This window comes from Perca fluviatilis, chromosome 21, assembly GCF_010015445.1.
Source record: "Perca fluviatilis chromosome 21, GENO_Pfluv_1.0, whole genome shotgun sequence".
In the NCBI taxonomy this organism is placed as follows: Eukaryota; Metazoa; Chordata; class Actinopteri; order Perciformes; family Percidae; genus Perca; species Perca fluviatilis.
The window spans coordinates 7909788-7930976 of NC_053132.1; the positions used below are offsets into that span (position 1 = coordinate 7909788).

Here is a 21189-nt window from a genome sequence, read left to right on the forward strand (position 1 = left end):
ATGTCGAGGGCGGTGTATTCTCCTGGCGTGAGGCACATATTGGTGCTTTACTTCACACTAACTGCTGCCGCTGTCATCAGTAATGACACCAATGGGTCTCACAAGCTGATCATCGGCTTCCAGGCCCCCTGGAATATGTCCTTCCCCTTCAGTGCTCTGCGGCTGGGCTCGGCCATACAGATGGCCGTGGAGAAGGTGAACACCAATCCCTCCTTCCTGGGGAACTACAGTCTGGATTTTGTGTACATGGATACAGACTGTAATCCCAAAGTTTCCCTGGGAGGATTCATTCACCAGGTGTGGACAGAAAATGTGTCTGCGCTATTTGGTCCAGCATGTCCTGAAGAAGCCGAGGTATGATTCATGTGATGGGGAAATTGATAATTTATGCATTAGATTTGTTTTTTGTGTTACTTTTTTAGAGCTTAAAAGCAGTGGTAAAAAGTAACTAAGAGCATTCACTCACATACTGTACATAAGTAGTCCTACAACTTTTATGTACTTGTATTTGTAAATATTGTACTTTTAACTCAACCGCGTTTATCTGACAACTTTAGTTACTTTTCAGTTTAAAATACATATATATTATATTATATTAAAAATAAAGTAAAACACACTATATTGTTACTTTAAGTACTTTATGTTGCCAATACTTTTATACTTTTACTTATGTTAAGTTTTGAATGCAGGACTTTTACTTGTAAAAAAGTATTTCTACACGGTCGTAATGTTACTTTTACTTAAGTAAAATATCTAAATACTGAGTAAAACAGGACTGTGGTCCACTGAAAATTGAAATGACTGAGCAGAATATGCCAACACTGCAGGTGACATTGATATACTGTACACGCACTGGCCAGTTTATTAGGTACACCAAGCTAAAACTAATGCACGTTGAACGGTAAAGTAATCTATGCAAATTAATCATGCAAAACCTGGAAGAAAACTGAAGAAATACTGTAGTTGCACTGAGCTAAATCTAGTGCAGTCTAATGCAACAATCCTGCAATAAATCCTCCTTTCATGAAGGTTATAATATTCAGTTTTTGTTATACAGTTTTAGATACGTGACTCAACTTTAACGTATATATAACTTTATTTATCCTGAAGGAAATTGTTGTGCAGCAGTTTTCAGTAGAAAGTAAGTTAAAAGTGCAAATATAAAATATCAAACAGCTGCAAATCCAAAATAGTATGAGAAGTATAAAATAGCTGTTTATGTACAATATCATATCGGAAGAACCAATAAGCGTATATGGTTAATTCTAAATGTTCATGATTATGTCCGTGATATTGCACATAATGTCCCATAAATAGGAAAGTTGTAATGATTGACTGATCCACGGATAGACAGTTATCCGGAGATAAAGAGAGAGATTAAACAAAGCAGCAGAAATGGAGGCTGGAGCCAATCAGCACCTCATGTCTCTGCTGTCCATCTCTCGACATGAGGTGGATGAGTAGTAGAGTTTGACTGATACAGGAAGAAAGGATTTCCTGCATTGTGGTGGTATTAGTATTAGTCTACTGCCGAAGTTGTGGTGCTGTTATTTTGTCCACCCTATTTATATAAATCAGTGTAGGCTAAATAACAGAAATACACAGTTAGCCCTTGCTGTAATTTTTACAATAAAATACCACAAAATGCCCAGCAAACCTAACATAAAACCCATTTACAGTTAGTTACTGTAATTTGTTATTACAATTACAGTATCATACTGTAAACCACAACTACAGTAGCTGTACAGTTTTACTGTAAAGCACATTTACAGTAAAACTGCTTTATCATAAAACATAATTGCAGTAAAGAAAGGCAAGGCAAGGCAAGGCAGCTTTATTTATATAGCACATTTCAGCAACAGGGCAATTCAAAGTGCTTTACATAAAACATGAAAGAGCATTCAGAAAACAATTAAAAACAATTTAAAAACATTCAAAAAAGCATGTGAAAAAAAAAAAAAAAAAAAAAAGAATTTAAACAGCACCACAAACTACATCCTCCAAAATTAGCATATCATCATGGTTTACAGGATCATCTTCAAACATTATTTCACATGCTTTCCAGGTCACAGGTCTCATCGCATCCACATGGAACATCCCCATGTTCGGCTTTGTGGGACAATCCTCCAAAATGGACAACAGTGACATCTACGATTCCTACATCAAAATTGTGCCACCTCTTAAAAGAAGCTCGGAGGTCCTGGTGAAGACCCTGGAGTTCTTCGGATGGAATCACGTAGCGATGATCGGAGGGGGATTGGAATCAAACACTTGGGACAAAATTGACGCTTTGTGGAAAACCTTTGAGAATCCGCTGAGAGCCAAATTCACGCTGGCTGCTGCGGTCAAGTTTGATACCAGCAATCCTCAGCTGGTTCATCAACATGTTAAGTTCATCTCAACAGTTGCCAGAGGTAAGAAGGAAAGTAGTTTTTGGCTTTTGAAAACCACATATAACCACTTTTTTTTTTTTTTACCAGTGATTTGGCTACTAAATGTGTCCTGTTGTCCTGTGACCCTCCGTACTCCAGTGATTGTGATTCTAACAAACAGCAAGGACTCCATGGCTCTGTTGCTGGAGGCGGATCGTCAGGGTCTGATGAATGGTGACTACATGTTCTTCCTGGTGCAGCATTTTGAGGTCAGTGGCAGTGTGGTGAGTAAAAAGTTCCATACAGCAGTTACACACATATTCAGTTGAGGTAAGTCGTTGCTGCACCATTAGGAATAATCCAAACTCTGTATAAGGACTAAACAAATTATCAAATGTATTAACTTCCATCTTTCCTGAGCAGGATAACTTGTGGAAATATGCCCTGAACAGCAGATTTATCCAAGGTGCCGTAAGTGCTTTTGACATGACCTTCATCATCGGCCAGAAATCCTACGACGGCTACGAGTATTATGACTTCTTTGAGCAAGTTTTTGAAAGACTAAAAAGACACCCGTTTCAGAGCAACCTGACATCTGAAAAAGAGGTAAGCATCCATGTATTAATTAACTGTTGGAACACTTTCCCATTTATTCAGCTAAAAAGTAAAATCACAGGTACAATCATTTTATTTCTGTAATTTCAGGTTAGCCCATACTCTGCCTTCCTGCATGATGCAGTGCTTCTTTATGCGATGGGACTGAAGGAAGTCCTCAAAGATGGCAAAGACCCTCATGATGGACAGCAGCTGCTGCAGAGATTAAAAAATAAAAACAAAATTCGATTTAATGGTTGGTAGTTGTGTGTTCATAAAGCTTTTAACAGGGAAAATACAGAATATCTGCTCAGAAGTAAATATGGTTTTGTACCTGTAAACAGTGGTGGAGGAAGTATTTAGCATTTAGTACATGTAGTTATAACCACAGTGTGAAAATACTCCAATACAAGTAAAAATAACTGTAAGTACCAAAAGTAAACATACTCACTTTGCAGAATGGCTTATTTCAGATTGGACTATAATTTTTTACTATAGGTAGACTGTGACGTTAACGATGCTTAGTTGGTACTAAGGGGCCAAGAATATATCCACATAATATAATTTATAAGTTTAGATTCATATTTTGTATTAATAAACTAATCTGTAAAGTAACTAAGGCTATAAAATAAATGTAGTGGAGTATTAAGTGGCAGAAAATGGTAATAATAAAGTAGTAAGAATTGTACTTTAGTAAATGTACTTAGTTACTTTAAACCACTGGTTATCATTGCAGGTGCCTCTGGACTAGTCCACTTTGACAACGAGGGGGAGAGAAATTTGGACTATTCCGTTTATGACCTGCAGTACGTGGGCAACATCACTAAGTTTGTACCCATCATCCATTTTGACAGTCACACCAAAGCTGTCCGGTAAACTATGCATATAAATAAATATACCATCAAACAATCTAGCAGTTTTTTTTTTTATAAAAACATTTTGGGGAAATCACATCAAAAAATGTCCTTTCAGGCCAACGTCTATGTTTGCTTCTGTGGTCTGGCCGAGAGGAAGACCTCCCTCTGACAAACCAGAATGTGGTTTCAACAATGAACTCTGTGAATGGCTCATTAATGGTAAAAGTTTCGCAAAATAGCCCTTATGCAAACCAGTAACACACCAATTATTATTATTTTTTTATTTTTTTTTATTTTTAGACCACTCATAACATGAATTATGTTGTTGCACTTAATTCTGGCAAAAATAAACCAAACACTCAGGCCAAGCTAACCACCGTCAAAACTTGCTGTCTTGATGGGACGCAGACATCACCCTGCTGGCTCTGCTCGTGACCTTCCCCATCATCGGTCTGCTGGCAGTTTTGTGCATCGGAGTCCTCACTCTGCAGAAGTTACGTCTCAAGCTGAGGCTCGGTGACTCCTGTTGGTGGCTGATCGACTACAGCAACATCACCGTCATCAGGGATAAATCAGTAAAACTCACTAAAACAGATAAAGATTAAGAAATACATGAGCATGCACATGTAGATGTACAATATGAGTGTGTTTGCGTGCCTGGCTTTGTTCTCACAGGCTTGTTCGGTGTGTTTTTGACTCCTCCAGGGATCCCAGGGTTTATCTCTGAGCACAACCAGACACAGTGGGAGCACCGGCTCTCAGTCTAATTTCTCCAACAACAGCTATGGCCTCAGGGACAAGACAGGGAGAGAACATGTCTACACCACCATAGGTCTCTACCAGGTACCAGAGTTTAAAGTGTCGCAGTGGCCATAAGTGGCAATTACAGATTCATGTTGAGAGTTACAGTATGTTTTCATATGCCAAGATACGGTCAGTGTTTTCCCTTATTGGATGTAATGTGCTTCAATATAGGGAAATCAAGTGGCCATCAAGTACATCAAGAACCATGTTAACTGTAACTTCCAGAAACCTTCCATTATCGCAGAGTTCAATTCGGTAAAGTCCCTCTATTGTTCTACATCAACCTTTTTTTTGGTTTATCTGCTGTCGTTTGTTTGTTTTCATTCTGATAAATGTAAAATCCAGCAACTAAAAAGAGTCATATCACAGTGTTCACATGAAGAAAAAACATCATTAGTTTAAAGGTCCCATATTGTAAAAAGTGAGATTTCCATGTCCAGGTGCTATATAAATACTGTGAAAGTATTAAAATGCTCAATCTACAGAGAAATGCACACAGTCCGTATTCAGAAACTGTACAGCTGTGATGTCACAACTATACTATATATAGGTAGAAAGTGCTGCTATAGTGCAGTTACAGTCATTCCCCGGCTGCACTGATGCTGAGACACCAAGAGCGCAGATGAGAAAGTCCCGGAAACACTGACCAAACAGAGCAGACTGGTCTTAAAGAGACTAAAACAGAGCATTTCAGACAGAGGGTAAAAACAGGTACAGTATAATTAGACAGACAGTATTGTTTTTTAACAATAAAGCATGCAAACATGTAGTATGAACCTGAAAATTAGCAAAATATGGGACTTTTAAAATAATGCTGCAGAAATAACCATTCAAATGCTGAAGATATTGTTCTTTAAGACATATTAGTGAATAATTGAAGTAGTTTTTTCCTTACTTATGAAATTACATATTGTGCGCCTCACCATCTTGAACTCTTTAAGACAGATAAAAGAGATGAAACATGAGAACTTGGTTCAGTTCTTTGGTGTTTGCATCGAGCCACCAAATGTCTGTTTGGTCACCCAGTACTGCAGGAAAGGCAGTCTAAAGGTCAGCGTCTCAGCCTGTACTGCATGCACACACTCTTCTACTTCATTTCATATCTGGTTTTAAAATGTTATTATTTACTCCAGCCCTTTTTAAACTCACATGCATTGTGTTATGTGTATCCTTTGCCATTTTTAATTTTACATACACAATGTTTTGTACAATTAACAATAAACGCTTGATTACTCAATAAACGTGGCTATTTTTTTCTGCAGGATGTTCTGAGGTCTACAGATGTTGAGCTGGAGGGGATGTTTAAGCTTTCGTTTGCTTATGACATTGTCAATGTGAGTCAATTCATTTAAGTAGCATGTCATTGCCATGATTTAATGGAGGGAGAGACACTTGATATATCATTGATATAGCCTACAACGTTTCACAATAGTATTTTATAAATAATAAGGGCATATAGAAATAGTAATAAATAAATAAAAACACGCAAGTCATGTATGTTTATTTCTCAACATTAAGGTCTAAATGGTGTGGCAAAGCCTTCTTCACACTGCCAGAGAAACCCAACCGCCCTTCTGGGACAGTTGAAGAGATAAAATTCTGGTTAATTTCTAATCGGTCTAAATGTCGTCATATTTTATAGGGCTGCTCGATATGAGGAAAATATGCGATATGCGATAACGTCGTTGAATATCATGATAACGATAATACTTGTGATAAAATTTAAATGTACTTTTATTGAACAAATTGAACATTGAATTAAACATAAAAGGCACCACTAAAAAAAGAATATCAGTTTTCTACAAAAAATATCTGAGAGTCTATCGCGATATGTTGCAGCCTTTCGCAATATGTATATTGGGCCAATTGATATTGCGATGCAGATAAAAAAAACTATTTATTGTGCAGCCTTAATATTTTAATATCTTAAAATTGTTGGAATCAGCCGATGAAATTCCCAATGTTTTGTTTTTTGTTTTTTTTTAGAATATAAATTCCTCCCAGGTTGCTTAAAAATAATTCCAGAATAAATACAGAGAGCATTAACTTAGACAACTCTTTGTACAAAATAAAACTTGAAAAAACATTTTTTTACATTGCAATTAACAGGCCAATCCATGTTTTGAACCTGTTTATTTATGTTTTAGGGAATGGAGTTCATTCACAAAAGTAACCTGAGATTTCACGGGAACCTGAAGCCCAGCACATGTCTGGTGGACAGTCGTCTCCAGATAAAACTCTCTGGCTTCGGCCTGTGGGAGTTTAAATATGGGGGAAAAAACAATATCATCCCAATGGAAAACCCAGAAGGTTAGTAAAACTGTCATCTTAAATATATTTGCATTTATGTTTGAATTTAATTTGAAGTAGAAATGTACCATAGCGTGTGTGAGGTGATTTGATTTGTTGTAGAGCTGTACTGGACAGCCCCCGAGCTTCTGAGACAAGTCGGTCTCCAGGTCAATGGGACGCCCAAAGCTGACATCTTCAGCTTTGCCATCATCATGTGGGAACTCATGTACAATGCTAAGTCTGGCCCTTATCATGAAGTCAACCTGGAGCCCAAAGGTCAGCATGATACAAAGCGTATTCATTCATTTTCTTTAGCCACTTATTCATTTACATAGTGGTAAATGATGTACAGCCATGCTAACAGCTCTGTGAGGCTGTCGTTAGGCACAGCAGCACTTAGAGCTAAATGCTAACATCAACATGTTAACATGCTCATCATGAGTGAAAGTTCCTGGGATTAATCCTAAGAAGGACATGGATGTTTGTACCAAATTTCTTGGCAAACTAGTTGTTGGCATTTTACTTTGGACAGAAGTGGCGGAAGGGCCAACAATGCCACACTGCTAGCATGGCTTAAAAGACCTCAAAGCAATATCCCAACACTGATTCCTGCTTCTTGCTGCATGTTTTCTACAGAGATTATCATGCAGTTGCAGAAGCCTTTCCAAGGTCAATACCTCCGCCCAGCGCTGTCTGAGGAGCTGTGTGATGAGAACATTAATTTACTGCTGAAGGCCTGCTGGAATGAAAACCCTGACCACCGACCGCCGTTTGCGGCGATACGAAGACAGCTGAGGGACAACAGCCCACATAGGTCAGGCCTCTGACATTTTATATTCCTTGGCCATAATCTGCTCCGAAATGCTGTGACAAAATAAATTGTTCTCCATGTCTCTACTTTGGGTCTGCAGGTGCAGTATGTAACATGTTTATGCTCCTTAATTTGACTTACTTAATTGCTTGTTGTCATGAATTAGAAAGCATTCAGAGAGCGCATACCTTCACCAGGGCTGTACAATTTTATAAATCTGTTTTCTGCTTTAAAATAAATGTAGTGACAAGATACATTGGCCACATTTTCACTTAGGGACCAGTGTATAGGATTTAGGGGGATCTATTGGCAGAAATGGAATATAGTATAAGTATGTTTTCATTAGTGTATAATCACCTGAAACTAGGAATCGTGTTTTCGCTTAGAATGAGCCGTTCATATCTAAATAGGGAGCGGGCCCTGTCATTACCTGATCCGTACTGGAAACCTAATTTGTTCAGGTCCTCTTCCCTGACCAATGCGCTATCCTGACCCTAACCATCTCTGCACTGCTTTTAGGTATAGATCGGGCAGGGACAGGGTCCTCTTCCACAGAGTCCGCCATGTTGCACTGCCATATTTCTACAGTTGCCTAGAAGGGGAAAAAAACAAACACTGGCTCTTCATATGGCCTTTTTAAATGTTTTTCCATTACCTGCAGGCCACCGTAGGTTCTACTACAATCTTGAAAAGGGAGGGGTTAGGGGAAGGTCATTTAGTTGGTTGCAACCTGCAACCTAACCACTAGACGCAACTAAATCCTATACACTGGTCCTTTAAGTTAGTGCAGTAGTTAAAGGGTAACTTCGGTATTTTGAAACTCTATTTTCCCATTTGTTTGTGTCTAAGTGACTGATGGGAACAACAATTTTTGAAATTGGTCCACTATTATGGAAGACCACTGCAGTCGACGCGGGGAAACAAGCTGCAATGTAGCTTTAATGGGCCATTGCGCACTGGCAATTTATGTCTACTAAAAGTGCTTGTTTTGCCACTGACATGCTGAGATTATTGTTCTAATTTCTAAAGGATCCTTACAGAGGTCAATCTTTTTGTTAAAGAGACCTTGTTGTTTAACATGAAACAGCCCCAAAATCGCTATTGCCAAACCCACCAGACTTCATTTAAAGCCACAATTTTTTATCATCGTAAAGTTAGAAACAGAACAAAACTATCAACGGCAGTCTTGGTTTGTCTTTCCACTGTTCTAACAATCACCACTCTTGTTTGGCTGAAATAAACCCTTAATTGATTAATTTACATGTGAAAATATGCTGGCTATATATTTTTTTTAAATATTTTTTATTTACATGAAATCTGAGCCTGTCAATGGACAGAAACTGACGGTGAACATTTGCCCTTTAGGATTACATGGCAGCCGGTTTCGCAGCTGCCGGTTACAGCGTTCTCGCCCAATACTGGACCATTTTCAAAGATTTTTGTTCAATGACCCTTTAAGGAGTCAAAAGCAAATATGTTCATAAATGCCCATGTGTTAATGTTAAGCATTATCGAAATTAAAATTAAAATTCTGACATTCTGTTGACTAACAAACGAACAAACTCAACCCGAACACTCCTTAAAGGAGGTGATCATGATTTTCTGTACTGTAGTCATGCAAATATCTTGGATAATATGGTGGAAAAGTTGGAGAAATATGCAAATCACTTGGAGGAGGTGGTGGAGGAGAGGACCAATCAGCTCACAGCAGAGAAGACCCGTGCGGACAAGCTTCTCTCCAGCATGTTACCAAGGTAACAGATCTATGTGCATCGAAAGCCTGTGGCTTGTTGACCTCTCCTGAAAAATTTCTTATTTTTTTTCATTATCTTGATTTTATGCATTATCTTTTATGTGTGCAAATAAAATAAAAAAAAATAAAAAGATCAACCCATTCAAATCATATGAGTATATGGCCGGAGGCATCGATTGAACAGGCGTCCATGACTACATCCCTCACCTTGTCAGTGCTGGTGCTTCATTGGCCGTAGGTACATCGCTGATCAGCTGATGGCGGGGAAGTCAGTGGAGCCTCAGAGCTACGACATGGTGACCATCTTCTTCTCCGACATAGTGGGCTTCACGTCCATGTGCTCCGTCAGCTCTGCGATGGAGGTGGTGACGTTCCTCAACGACCTCTACAGCCTCTTTGACGACATCATCAAGATGTACGATGTCTATAAAGTAAGTCACACACCCAACGATTTAAGTCTCTCATTCAACTTTAATGCATTGAAGGGAGTGTACATTTTCAAAATATGTAGGCTAGATGAGTTTGTGTACTGTTTCTATGTGTTATATGCTTCAGTAAAACTGCATGTGTGGGAATTGGGAATTGGGGAAGTGGGAATTTTATTGCACATAATCAGTGACGATCATAATTCTTTTTTAAAGATAATTTTTTGGGGCATTTCTACCTTTAATCACCAACACAGTATGAAAAGGGAGAGAACGGGAAGACATGCAGGAAACCTGCCGTAGGACCTCTGCGTCGAGGAATAAACCTCTTTAGCTCTCATGTTGTCCTTGGCTCAAATTTGACGTGTTTTCAAAGTTTTTTATATTCAAAAACATGGGATGTCGAAATAAGCGCCGAAAATGTTAAAAAAATAAAAATAAATGACAAAACGTTGGGAAAAGCAACAAAAACAATGAAAAAAAACCTGTCAAAAACACCATAAGAAAATGTCAAAAACATTTAAAAAAAAAAAACATTGAAAAAGTGACAAAACGTTGAAAAAAAATGACAAAATGTCAGATAAAGCGATATCATTTTTGAAATAAGTCACCAAAACGTTGAAAAAAAACAAAGAAAAACTTGGAAAAAAAGCAACTAAAACATTGAGAACAAAGTGTTTGTTTTCATGGTTGACGGGAAGACAACACAAAGGTTGCGGTATATGGCCGCACGCCCTACCAACTGAGGTACTCAGGCGGCCTGTACGTTGTTTTTTTAAAAGACTATCCGTAATTTTGGGAAATACACACATATCACTTTCATGTGTGTGCATTAGATATGAAGGTATAGCCAGCAGCTGGTTAGCTTAGTTTAGCATTAAGACTAGATAACAGCTAGTCTGGCTGGCTCTGTGTCAAATGTAACACAATCATAAAGAAAGACAACTAAAGCTTCTCTAAAGTCCACTAATAAACACATTTAATCTTGTTTTGTTTTTTGTGTACAGATGAAACAAATTACATTTAACATGTTCATTAGTGAGCTTTAGGCAAATTGTATTTCCTTTGGACAGAGCTAGGCTAGCTGTTTCCAGTCTTTATGCTAAGCTAAGCTAACTGGCTGTAGCTTCATTGTTACTGCACAGACATGAGAATAGTATTGATGTTTTCATCTAACTCTCTGCAAAAAAGACAACAAGCTAAATCAAAAATATCAAGATTTTTTATTTAATTGCACATTGCTCTTTTGGCAGAAAAAAAAACTACTTACTTTAAATCCCAAAGAAATTGTCAGTAAAACTAAAACTGTCATTGTTGCAAGGTGGAGACAATCGGTGATGCATACATGGTAGCAAGTGGTCTACCCATCAGCAACGGCTATCAGCACGCTTTGGAGATATCTACAATGGCTCTGCATTTCCTGAGTGCCATCAAGGTCTTCAGAATCCACCACATGCCAACTCAGAGTCTTGCAATCCGCATTGGGATACATTCTGGTAGGACATTTTTATTTTTATTTTACTTTTTATTAAGTGCAAAGTATTTGGTTTTGTTGCTGCCTTTTTTCCTTTAAAAGGTACTTGGATTAATTAAAGTTGGCTAACAAAAGGACATTCTTTGTATAGTTTCCATGTACTATTTATTATTTATTCATATTCTTGTACATTTAATATTTTCAAGGAACCAGAAATGTTGTAATTAAATAAAAAGTGAGTAAAAGTGACCGGCATTGTACAGGATAACTGATTCCATCTAAGTTCGCAGAGTTTCTGGTCCTAGTTTTTATACAGTCCAATGGGTCCTACAAACTTTTCATTAAAAATTTTGCTGAAGTTTGTACATGAAATACTTGACATTTGGGAAGTTTGAATGCACATACAGAAACAGTTTGCTGTGGGTTTTGTAGGTCCAGTGGTTGCTGGAGTGGTAGGCACCACTATGCCTCGCTACTGTCTCTTTGGTGACACGGTGAACACGGCCTCTCGCATGGAAAGTAACAGCTTACGTAAGTGAAGTGAAGTCACGCCGTTGTAGAGGCTATTCACAAAAGGGATTGTTGTAGGGAACCCCAGTATAGGTTTGATTAATATATCTTGACAACAATTGGATGGGTTGCCTTTAAAATGTTGTACTGTCATTCATGGTCCAAAGAGGATGAATCCTCTGACTTTTCCTCGAGCATCACCCTTATGACCAAATATTTGCAAAACTACTTACATTCTCCTTAACTACAGCTGTACTTTTAATGCAAATCAGCAACTGTTAGCATGCTTACATGTTAAACTAAGATGGTGAACTGGTAAAGTTGACCTGCTAAACATGAGCATGTTAGCATCATCTATGTGAGCATACTGACTTTAGCATTTAGCTCAAAGTATCGCCGTGTCTGAGATCTATGGAGGTCGGAAGCTGCCAAAATCTAAAATAAATAATTGACTCTATAAATATATGAATATGCCATTAAATGTTCCAAACATAATATAAAAAAATTTAGCCATTCATAATTGAAAACATGATATTGATAATGAAAAATTGATATTTCTGTTTTAATTTGCTTCTTTATTTACCCTTGTATTAATCCTACTAATTATTTATTTTTCTATTTAATTATTCCTGTCATTTATTTATTTGTGATTATTTTTGCCGTTGTTGTATATGTATATGTTGATTATCATGTATTATTTATATATGCATTTATTAGTTTATTTATTTTAAATGTATTTATTTATTTTTAATGTTTGACACTCTTCTGTATATTTACAGCCCTGAGGATTCATATATCTCAGTGCACTGCGGACATTTTGGGCCAGGCTGGATCGTTTGAGGTGGAGGAAAGAGGGGAAGTCGAAATGAAGGTGACTTAAGAATCTGCATGTTTTAGTTTTTTTTTCACCAATAAGCTATACAAACTATGTTTTTGACTAGTGTGTTTGTGTCAATGACAGGGTAAAGGATCTCATAAGACCTACTGGCTGCTGAGCAAGGAGGGATTTAATCCTCCTCTTATTGCTCACAGCCCTCCACCAGCTGACAGTCTCAAACTACAAACAGAGGTACAGTTAACTTTTTCTTCAAAGAGAGCCATCAGAGACAATTCTATTTTCAAGCACAGTTAGTATGTAGTATTTCATGTTGGTGTATTTTCACCTGTATTTGTGATATCTCTGCTCAAGAAACTGGGAATGGTCAGAGCTGCTGAGAAAAGGACGCAGAAAACCGTGGCCAAAACTATGATGACTACAGTGCACATTTAAAGAACAACGGGACATTCTGACCAGATTTTGGACAAAGGAATATCTGACCTGGTAGGTCTCACAGAATGCAAAATGACTTGTAAAGAGGAGACAAAGTGTGGACAGAGACTGGAGTGATAATATATAAAACACTGTAGAGCTGAGAACCTGGATTACAACACTTGTGTTTTCAGACTTCACCAGTTTTCTGTACTTTTCACACCACTCAACTTGCTCTCTTTTGTCTTGTTTTCACACTGACCGGCGACAGGGGCTCAAACACTACAAGATATTTCACCAGGAGGCAGTGTTGCCAACTCTTTTCCAATTAAAAGTAGCTAGCACTAGCTCCAAAAGTCGCTAGATGACAGCATGCTGTCATTTGTATATTGGTGATGTCATCACGTATCACTTGCATAAAGCTTAATGGTTGTGTCGGCCTGCTGAGAGGAGAGGGAGAGACAGACACTGTACTGTTGGTAAAAGAGCCGTGGACTGTGATAACCGTACTCCGAGCAGCATGCATGGAAATCTATTACAGCATATCTCCCTTTTGTCATGATGGTCCGAAGTCACCTTTTGGAAATTAAGTCGCTAAGAGGTTCACCAAGTTGGCATCAATGCATGGAGGAATCCTCGAGTCTAGTCTCTACACTACGTTTTGTCACGAAAACAGACGTGAGAAGTGACAAGGGACATGAGGTAATACCATACACGAGACAGGGGTTTTGGATGTCCGCTAGAAACAAGCGCTCCATGTTGTCGGTGGCTGATTTGCAAGGATGAAGCAAAGAAGAAAAAGAAAGATTTAGACAGGAGCTTTTAGGAGTTGTCGTTGACACGCATGTTCACAAATCGACCTGTTTCCACACATCTCTTTACTATTTATAGTCGGTTTTCTCAACATGCAACAACAACTTTCAATGTTGCACACGCAACACATACAGTAAATTACGACGACCCCTCCCTCTGGTTTCCCTTCGGCCCGTGTCTTGTGCTCTCATTGGCTGTAGCTCCCCAGCTGAGTCCCCGACAGCTCCAGATATTTAGGAATGTTAGGCGCCAGTGAGCCTCTCGTCTCGTGTCTTTGAACAGTTCAAACATCGCGCTCGAGTATCGTGCACTTGCACGCAGTCAAATTGGTTTTGAAATATATGTTCTAGAATCTGAATAAATATCAAAGTATGCTTAGACATCTGATTTATGTTTACTGTGCTGCTGCCATGTTGAGAGTCTGATTTTAATTTCTGGATTGAATTAAAAAAAAAAAACGTGGGAATTCCTGGAAGAGGTTTTAAAGGTTTGCGCATAATTAAAAACAAAAGGGACCAGGATCTTCTCTTTAAAAATGTCAATTAATCTTTATTGGAGAAAGCAGTGAAGCAATGTATGTGACATTTTAAAAGATTATCCAATAAATGTGCTAATGACATATATCTGTGTGCGATAATGATTTGAGTGTGGGTTGGCATGAAGATACGTTTTTACTACATTCTTGATCCATTTACTAAATCACAACATGTGTTTATGAGGACCGCCAGCAGGATGAATAGTGAAGTGCCTGTGGTGGAAAAAGGCAAAGAAAATACAGATCGGATCAAATGTTGATGAAAAAAACAACCTTCAACAGGATTAGCCTTCATGTTCTCTCATTTTATAATGACTTGTAGGTCAACAAATAATTTAATAAAGTATTTTCCCATCAGAATTTGATTTCTGGTAGTGCAGAGAAAGCTTTGAAACAGCATTCAAATCCCCATGATAGGAAAGAAAATATACCGTTATTGAACAATTAACTGAATGAACTAAATATCAGTAGTTTTCAAATCCTGGCCACGGCTCTAAATATTAGACTTCAAATACAATTTCAATCACATTTATCATTGCATCACATTTGTTTACCTTTTATGTGTCCATTATTGGAGGAATCAATTCCTGTCAAGAGATATAGACATCATAATACAAAATAAAAGCTTATACAGTAAAGACAAAAAACAACAACATATAAAGTAGCCTGAATTGAACAGTCAGCTATTGGAGTCTCTTAATTTGAAAGAGGGGAAAATAGCAATGCTACAGTTTGCTATTTATTATTTATTTAAAGTCCCCCAACAGTTTCTTTTAATAATTGTAACTTCACCTGGATGTTTGACTTTACTGACCAGAATGATGTTAAGGACAGTGCTTTTAAATCTCTTGAAACTTAGGAAGGGATATTTAATATTGTGAGAAGTTCAAAACCCCTCAGGATGTATAGGCATGGGGGTTGTGTACTGTACCTTTAATGTGAAACTCGGCAGTAAGGATCCCTCCACTTGGCGCTGCCTCCGATGACAGACTTCTGACAGAGCAGGGGGCCTTGAGGAAAGAGACAAGGGGGAAACAAGAGTTTGATTTTTGTCAAATTAAACTAAGAATAACCATAACATCCCAAACAGATTGGGAGGACAAACTTCTGTTAAACTCCTATTAAGTCGAGGTTGTTCACTGTACTCTGCTTCATATTATTTCCTCCCTCCCACTCCTTATAAGCAACCGACCAAATAGCACAAATTAGAAATTCTACAAGTAAAAGTACAGACGTGTTACCACTTAAATGTACTTTAAGTATAAAAAGTAAACATACTCATTCTGCATTAAAATATCCCCTATGGCTGATAAATTATTACATAAGACATGATTAGATTTTTTATATTCTTGCATTTCCCTGCTTTGGCAGGGTTTTAGTTGACTGAGGTGGAGCTAGCATTAACTATATACAGTAAGATAGTTCAGTGGTTCCCAACCTTGGGGCGCTAGTCCCTCCAAAGGGTCACAAGTTAAATCTAAAGGGGTCGTGAGATGATTAATGGGAGAGAAAAGAATACAAAACAACTACAAAACGACTGGAATCTATATTCATTCTTTGGACTTTTCTCTAATCTTTGGTATTGCTGTGAAGTATTGGGTAATTACACCTCTTCTGAAGTTTAACAATTTGAATTAGCTAAAAACTCACAAGCCAAAAGAGGTTGGGAACCACTGATTGAACCTTTAACAATTTATTGGATTTTAAAAGTTTTTCATATGTTTAGAATGGATGGAAATGGAAAATATGAATCTAATAAAGGAAATAATGCTGTCATGGCTTGGATTTGTGCCTCATTTGTACATCGCTTTGGACAAAGTGTCTGCCATGTAATTACATTTCAATGTAAATGGAGTAAAAAGAACAATAGTTACCTCTCAAATGTAGTTGCGTAGAAGTATTAAGTAGCAAAAAAGGGAAATACTCAAGTTAAGTCACTCAAAATTGTACTTAAGTACAGTACTTGATTAATGAACCTACTTACTCTCTACCACTGGAAACTGATGCCATATAATCATAACACATACTGTATGTGATATTTCTATAGCCTGAAAATCTAGACCCAAATCCAAAAGATTAAGGGTCTGGCACTGAGTAATGAAAATGGCCCAACTCGAGGGGCGGCACCAAGCATGCATTTGAAAACTTCACTGCGCGCAATTGGATAACACTACGACCAATCACAACAATACACGGGGTGAGTGACATATCCAGAGCCCCATACACTTAGCTACCAGCGGAGCTAACTGGTAGATTAAACTGTCGTCATCTGTTTAGCTCGCCTCTGGCCCGCCTACATCAGATACACCCATGTGATTGGTGCACCTCGGCTACAAGGGCAAATTCAAATTGTGCTCTCGCGAGAACTCTGGATTTCCAGGGTAATATTTCTAAAGGGCAGAAGTTGGATTGTAATTGGAGAGAAAGAAATAAGATAAATTAATAGAGTTTCACAGTGGTTTGATGTTCGATATGAAATCAAAGTGTTGTACTCACTGGCTGACAGATGAGCCTCTCTCCGTCACAAACCTGGACCTCACAGTGAAGCCACACGGTGGAAACCTTCTCCAGCCGTTGGAAGCGGAAAGAGTTGAACTTGAACATGGAGCGGCTGTCTTTGGCGTTCTCAAAAATAGTCACAGTGTGGTCGGAGGAGCAGCTGTTGGATGACAAACATTTTTTAAACTAGAGTTCTGTTGAATCTGCTAGAGAAGTATTCTTTCACATTCAACTACATTGTAGTCTATATCCACGACGTTCCACTTGATTGTTCAGGTGCTGCTGGGAATTCCGGAAATGTACCTGTTAATGATGAGACTCCATCTTTTCTTGTCTGTTGAGTAAGGAGTAGGAGTGGCCCAGCAGTTGTTTAAAACAACTTTGAATCTGAGAGGTACAGCAAATGACGATAAAAACATGGGTTAGAAATCGAGCGGTATCCACCTGCGTAGGAATATAACAGGTGAAACACGCTTATGTTTCCGGCTTGTTTTCTCTGCTTGTTTGTTTGTCTGTCAGCAAGATTACGGAAAACCCACTGACCAGATTTTCATGAAAGTTGGTGGAATGGTGTATCATGGGCCACGGAAGAACCCATGAAATTTTGGAGCAGAACCGAACCATGGGGCGGATACACAAATTATTTATCACTTTCGTTAACATTGCAAGATGGGGCATTTGTGCTCCATTCATGTGGTGGCGGAATAATGGGAAAAATGAGTCCCCGACTGGGAAAATTCACACTGCATAAGTATTGTGGGATAGAGCATGCCTCGGTGGATATCTGCGCTCTCCGAGTGCCCTTGTAGTTACACTTAACATTTTATGTTTTCTACTTTACCTAATATTGTCATTCTGTTTCTCCATACTGTAATCTTCCTAATGCTTCCTCTGTCTACTCTGTATACAGACATTTACTGCATGTCATTCCATTTGTACGTGAATATACTCGTATGAATATGAACATAATCTTTAAGTATCTTTAGGGAAAATGTGTTGATATACCTGTTACTTAGTCCTTTTGCCTCAATGCCGATGAAGACTTCAGAGCCGATCTCAGAAGTGTCGATCACATAAGGAGCATCTTTGGCATACAGGAACTTTGAATTCTACAAATTATATACAGTATATGACCGTAACCAGTTGTAATCGTACACCAAATAACTTGTAATTATACCTTTATTTTTCCAGACAGCCATTTCGCACAAGATTTATTAATGCAACACTAGAGAATTTTTCCCTCTTTGGTCCCCCTACAGGTTAGAAGCAGAACTGTCCATTACATTACATTGTCCAGTTCATTCGAACTACAGATCCACTGCCCGATCTGGCAAACTTGCATAATGTAATGTAATGGACAATTCCGCTTCCAACCTGTAGGGGGACCGAAGCGAGAAAAGTTACAGAGCGTTTAAACAACATGTCTAGAAAATTGCATGATTGCATTCAACATGTTTCTTCCACAGGAGAAACTGAATCTGTGAGCGGCTACTCACCGTGAACACATTCATAGACAACTGTGATCTAAAAGTGCCTAAACTCCCGTTGTTGACATAAACTGTAGCCACTCTGGAAAAAGCAGAGGGTTTAGTAAAAACACTGCAAGTCATTGGGTTAGAATGCACTTCTCTTCCGCACGGTAACTGTGGTTGCCTTGTGTCTTGGATTGATGCTTACCTTTGACTGAACACTGCGTTATTTACAAGGTAGGCTGCTCGGTACATGCAGTTGAAGGTGTAGTTGACCGGCTGGTTTCTGACTGTGAGCGAAGTATCGTTGGACACGATGGAGTTATAGAAGACGTACTTGGGGTCTTTGCCGGGCATGTACTGTGGAGAGCAATCAACATCAGAGGGAATATGAATTCAATAATCAATCATCTTTTATGTTAAAAGTTTAAAACGTGCATACGAGACAGAAACTTAAAGGGATAGTTCAGATTTTTTTGTGGTTAAAGGTGCCGTTTGTCTGTCTGTCTGTTTGTCTGTCAGCAGGATTACAGAACAACTACTGGCCCCATTTTCATGAAAGTTGCTGTAATGGTTTAGCATGGGCCAAGGAAGGACCCATTACATTTTGAAGCGTATTCGAATCATGGGCCGGATACAAAAATTATTTTCCACTTTCATTAAAGACCCTGAACACCCACACAGGTGTTTATAGTTAATATGGATTTTTTGGTACTGTCTTGTTTTTTATTAATTCTTTCTTTAAAATGACTTGTTGCTGTATTGTAGGCATTTCCATGTACATTGAGCTTATCTTTAATTGCCATAACCTGAGAAACAGGAACATTGTTTCTGGTTTTCAAACATCAATGTTCATTGTTTGAAGCACCACAAACTAATTCCATTCACCATCTTTACATTAGGGTAGTGGCAAAATTGTCAGAGGAAGATGTATGAAGCTGGGCCAATTAATAATAAAAGAAAAGAAATCCTCCTCTCCATGGCTAGATACAACAGTTATTGTGACCCTCACCTCAGACTGCGTGCCGCAGTACGAGTGGTTTTTGGGTGTCAGGTCTGAGATGATGAAGCGGTAGTAGCCTGGGCTGTGTATTCCAGAGTAACAGACTCCACCCAGAGACAGCTGGTCAATCTCCCAGCCGTAAGGACACTCTGGGACGTTGGCAATGATGGCGTTGGGGAAACATGACACCATAACATAGTCTGAAATAAGACACAATCAGAGAGTCAAACTTTAATCATTAGTTAGCCTCTTCACTGTAAACACTAACACCAATTACTCTCTTATTACACTCAATATTATGCCATGTACTTTTTTTTAACTTAATATTGTCATTTTATTTCTCCATATTGCAATTTTAGTTAGTGTACTCTGTATATAGAGACTTATTGCATGTGAGATTTCTCCAAGTTTTTTTGTGAAGCTTTTCCTCAACCAAATCGAGGGTGTCGTATGTTGTACAAAAATGCATTAATTGACTTCCGTATGTTAATGGAGCATTACATCTTGCATTAGTCAAACTCCCAATGAATCTGACAAATGACAGCTTGAATAACACGGGATCTGCAGGATGTTTTGCGAAGGTAACATGACACAAGCACATAATTAGCAACTAATCTGTGTACAGTTGTGATGTTACCTGCTTTCTGGGGAGAGCATGTCCACGCAACAGGCAAAAGCATCAATAATGCACCGACAGAAGCCATACTGTGATGGTGCAGAGAGATTTAAGAAGTTAGCAATGAGAGAATATTCAACATATAATGAATATAGTCATTAAAAAAAAGACTCACCTGTAGAGGAAAAACACCTTTGAATAGTCTAATGTCAGAGGCTCTTCAGTCTTCAACAAGCTACCAACACGAGTGACTCTAAAACTAACACCTTGACAACTGGAGGAGGTATTTTATACCATCACAGGTGAGGGTAATCTACTTCTCCCCCGTCTCCACTTCTCCCCTCTGGCAGGTTTAAGAGCTCTATTGTGAAGCTGCGCACAAAAGCTCTCTGTGCTGCTCGGACATTCACTTTCAAATGACCAGCGTCTCACAGGATTACCACTCAAGGTGCTTAAAGTCACCTTTTCTAGGGACAGGCATACAGGGAAATGTGTAAATTTTATGCAGTGAATACCAAACAGTTATAACTTTAGGAGGATACGTATTTCATATATCATTTGCATGATTATTGTAGGAAGACGACTTCACACCTTCAAGCTTAATATCGAGCCCACAGACTCACATTGTGTAACCAGACAACTAAACTACTAAAGTTCGAGTAGATTTGTAGCTTCTTTTTTTTTACCTTGTTACAGTTAACATCAAATTATAATTACAAAATGTCTTTATTCGTTTCATTAATTTCACACGTCATCAATGTATCATTAAACACAATTTCAGAAGAATTCCCGATGTTTTAAAACGTCATATATTCATTCTTTCCTGATCAGTGCCAAAATACTGTAGGAATTGGTATGATCATTGATTGTATCCTTTATCTAAAGCAGAAGTTTGACTGTTTGGGAAATACCCTTATTTGGTTTTGGCTGGAGAGTTAAATGAAAAGATTGAAACCATTATTGTACGTTTGATATGAAGCTACAGCTGGTTAGCTTAGCTTAGCATAAAAACCATGGAAAAAGCTAGCCTGGCTCTGTGTAAAGGTAACGAGATCCACCTACCAGCTCACTGATTAAAATGCTATATCTTGTCTGTTTAATCTGTACAAATAC

At 38.3% G+C, this 21189-nt stretch overlaps 2 protein-coding genes across 2 annotated transcripts; one reads left to right on the plus strand and one right to left on the minus strand.

Annotated features, from left to right (window-relative positions):
• gucy2g (guanylate cyclase 2g) lies at positions 1-13162 on the plus strand. Its single transcript, XM_039789087.1, has 22 exons — positions 1-354; positions 2066-2414; positions 2532-2656; positions 2796-2978; positions 3078-3222; positions 3703-3838; positions 3939-4042; positions 4232-4398; positions 4529-4666; positions 4799-4882; positions 5573-5677; positions 5890-5961; positions 6775-6937; positions 7040-7195; positions 7556-7733; positions 9344-9484; positions 9722-9914; positions 11230-11404; positions 11815-11913; positions 12672-12763; positions 12854-12961; positions 13082-13162. Exons 1-22 carry the CDS (start codon positions 1-3, stop codon positions 13160-13162), a joined length of 3348 nt encoding a protein of 1115 aa, XP_039645021.1.
• Positions 13163-14516: 1354 nt separating this feature from the next.
• Positions 14517-20320, minus strand: tectb (tectorin beta). The gene is made up of 11 exons (XM_039788235.1): positions 20252-20320; positions 20098-20165; positions 19470-19660; positions 18666-18817; positions 18485-18557; positions 17994-18097; positions 17292-17375; positions 16986-17148; positions 15421-15499; positions 15044-15076; positions 14517-14702 (listed from the first exon to the last, which is right to left on the minus strand). The coding sequence occupies exons 2-11, from the start codon at positions 20162-20164 to the stop codon at positions 14629-14631; spliced, it is 1020 nt and encodes a 339-aa protein (XP_039644169.1). The 5' UTR covers position 20165; positions 20252-20320; the 3' UTR covers positions 14517-14628.
• Between the last annotated feature and the right edge of the window lie 869 nt (positions 20321-21189).

Excerpts from the sequence above, each read along its gene's own strand:
- gucy2g (XM_039789087.1), top strand. The coding sequence starts at position 1 with ATGTCGAGGGCGGTGTATTCTCCTGGCGTGAGGCACATATTGGTGCTT. Across the intron at positions 4,883-5,572 it reads TTATCGCAGAGTTCAATTCG|ATAAAAGAGATGAAACATGA; the intron begins GTAAAGTCCCTC and ends TCTTTAAGACAG. Across the intron at positions 12,764-12,853 it reads GAGGGGAAGTCGAAATGAAG|GGTAAAGGATCTCATAAGAC; the intron begins GTGACTTAAGAA and ends TGTCAATGACAG.
- tectb (XM_039788235.1), bottom strand. The coding sequence starts at position 20,164 with ATGGCTTCTGTCGGTGCATTATTGATGCTTTTGCCTGTTGCGTGGACA. Across the intron at positions 19,661-20,097 it reads ATGCTCTCCCCAGAAAGCAG|ACTATGTTATGGTGTCATGT; the intron begins GTAACATCACAA and ends GTCTTATTTCAG. Across the intron at positions 17,149-17,291 it reads TGGAGTCTCATCATTAACAG|CTGCTCCTCCGACCACACTG; the intron begins GTACATTTCCGG and ends GTCATCCAACAG.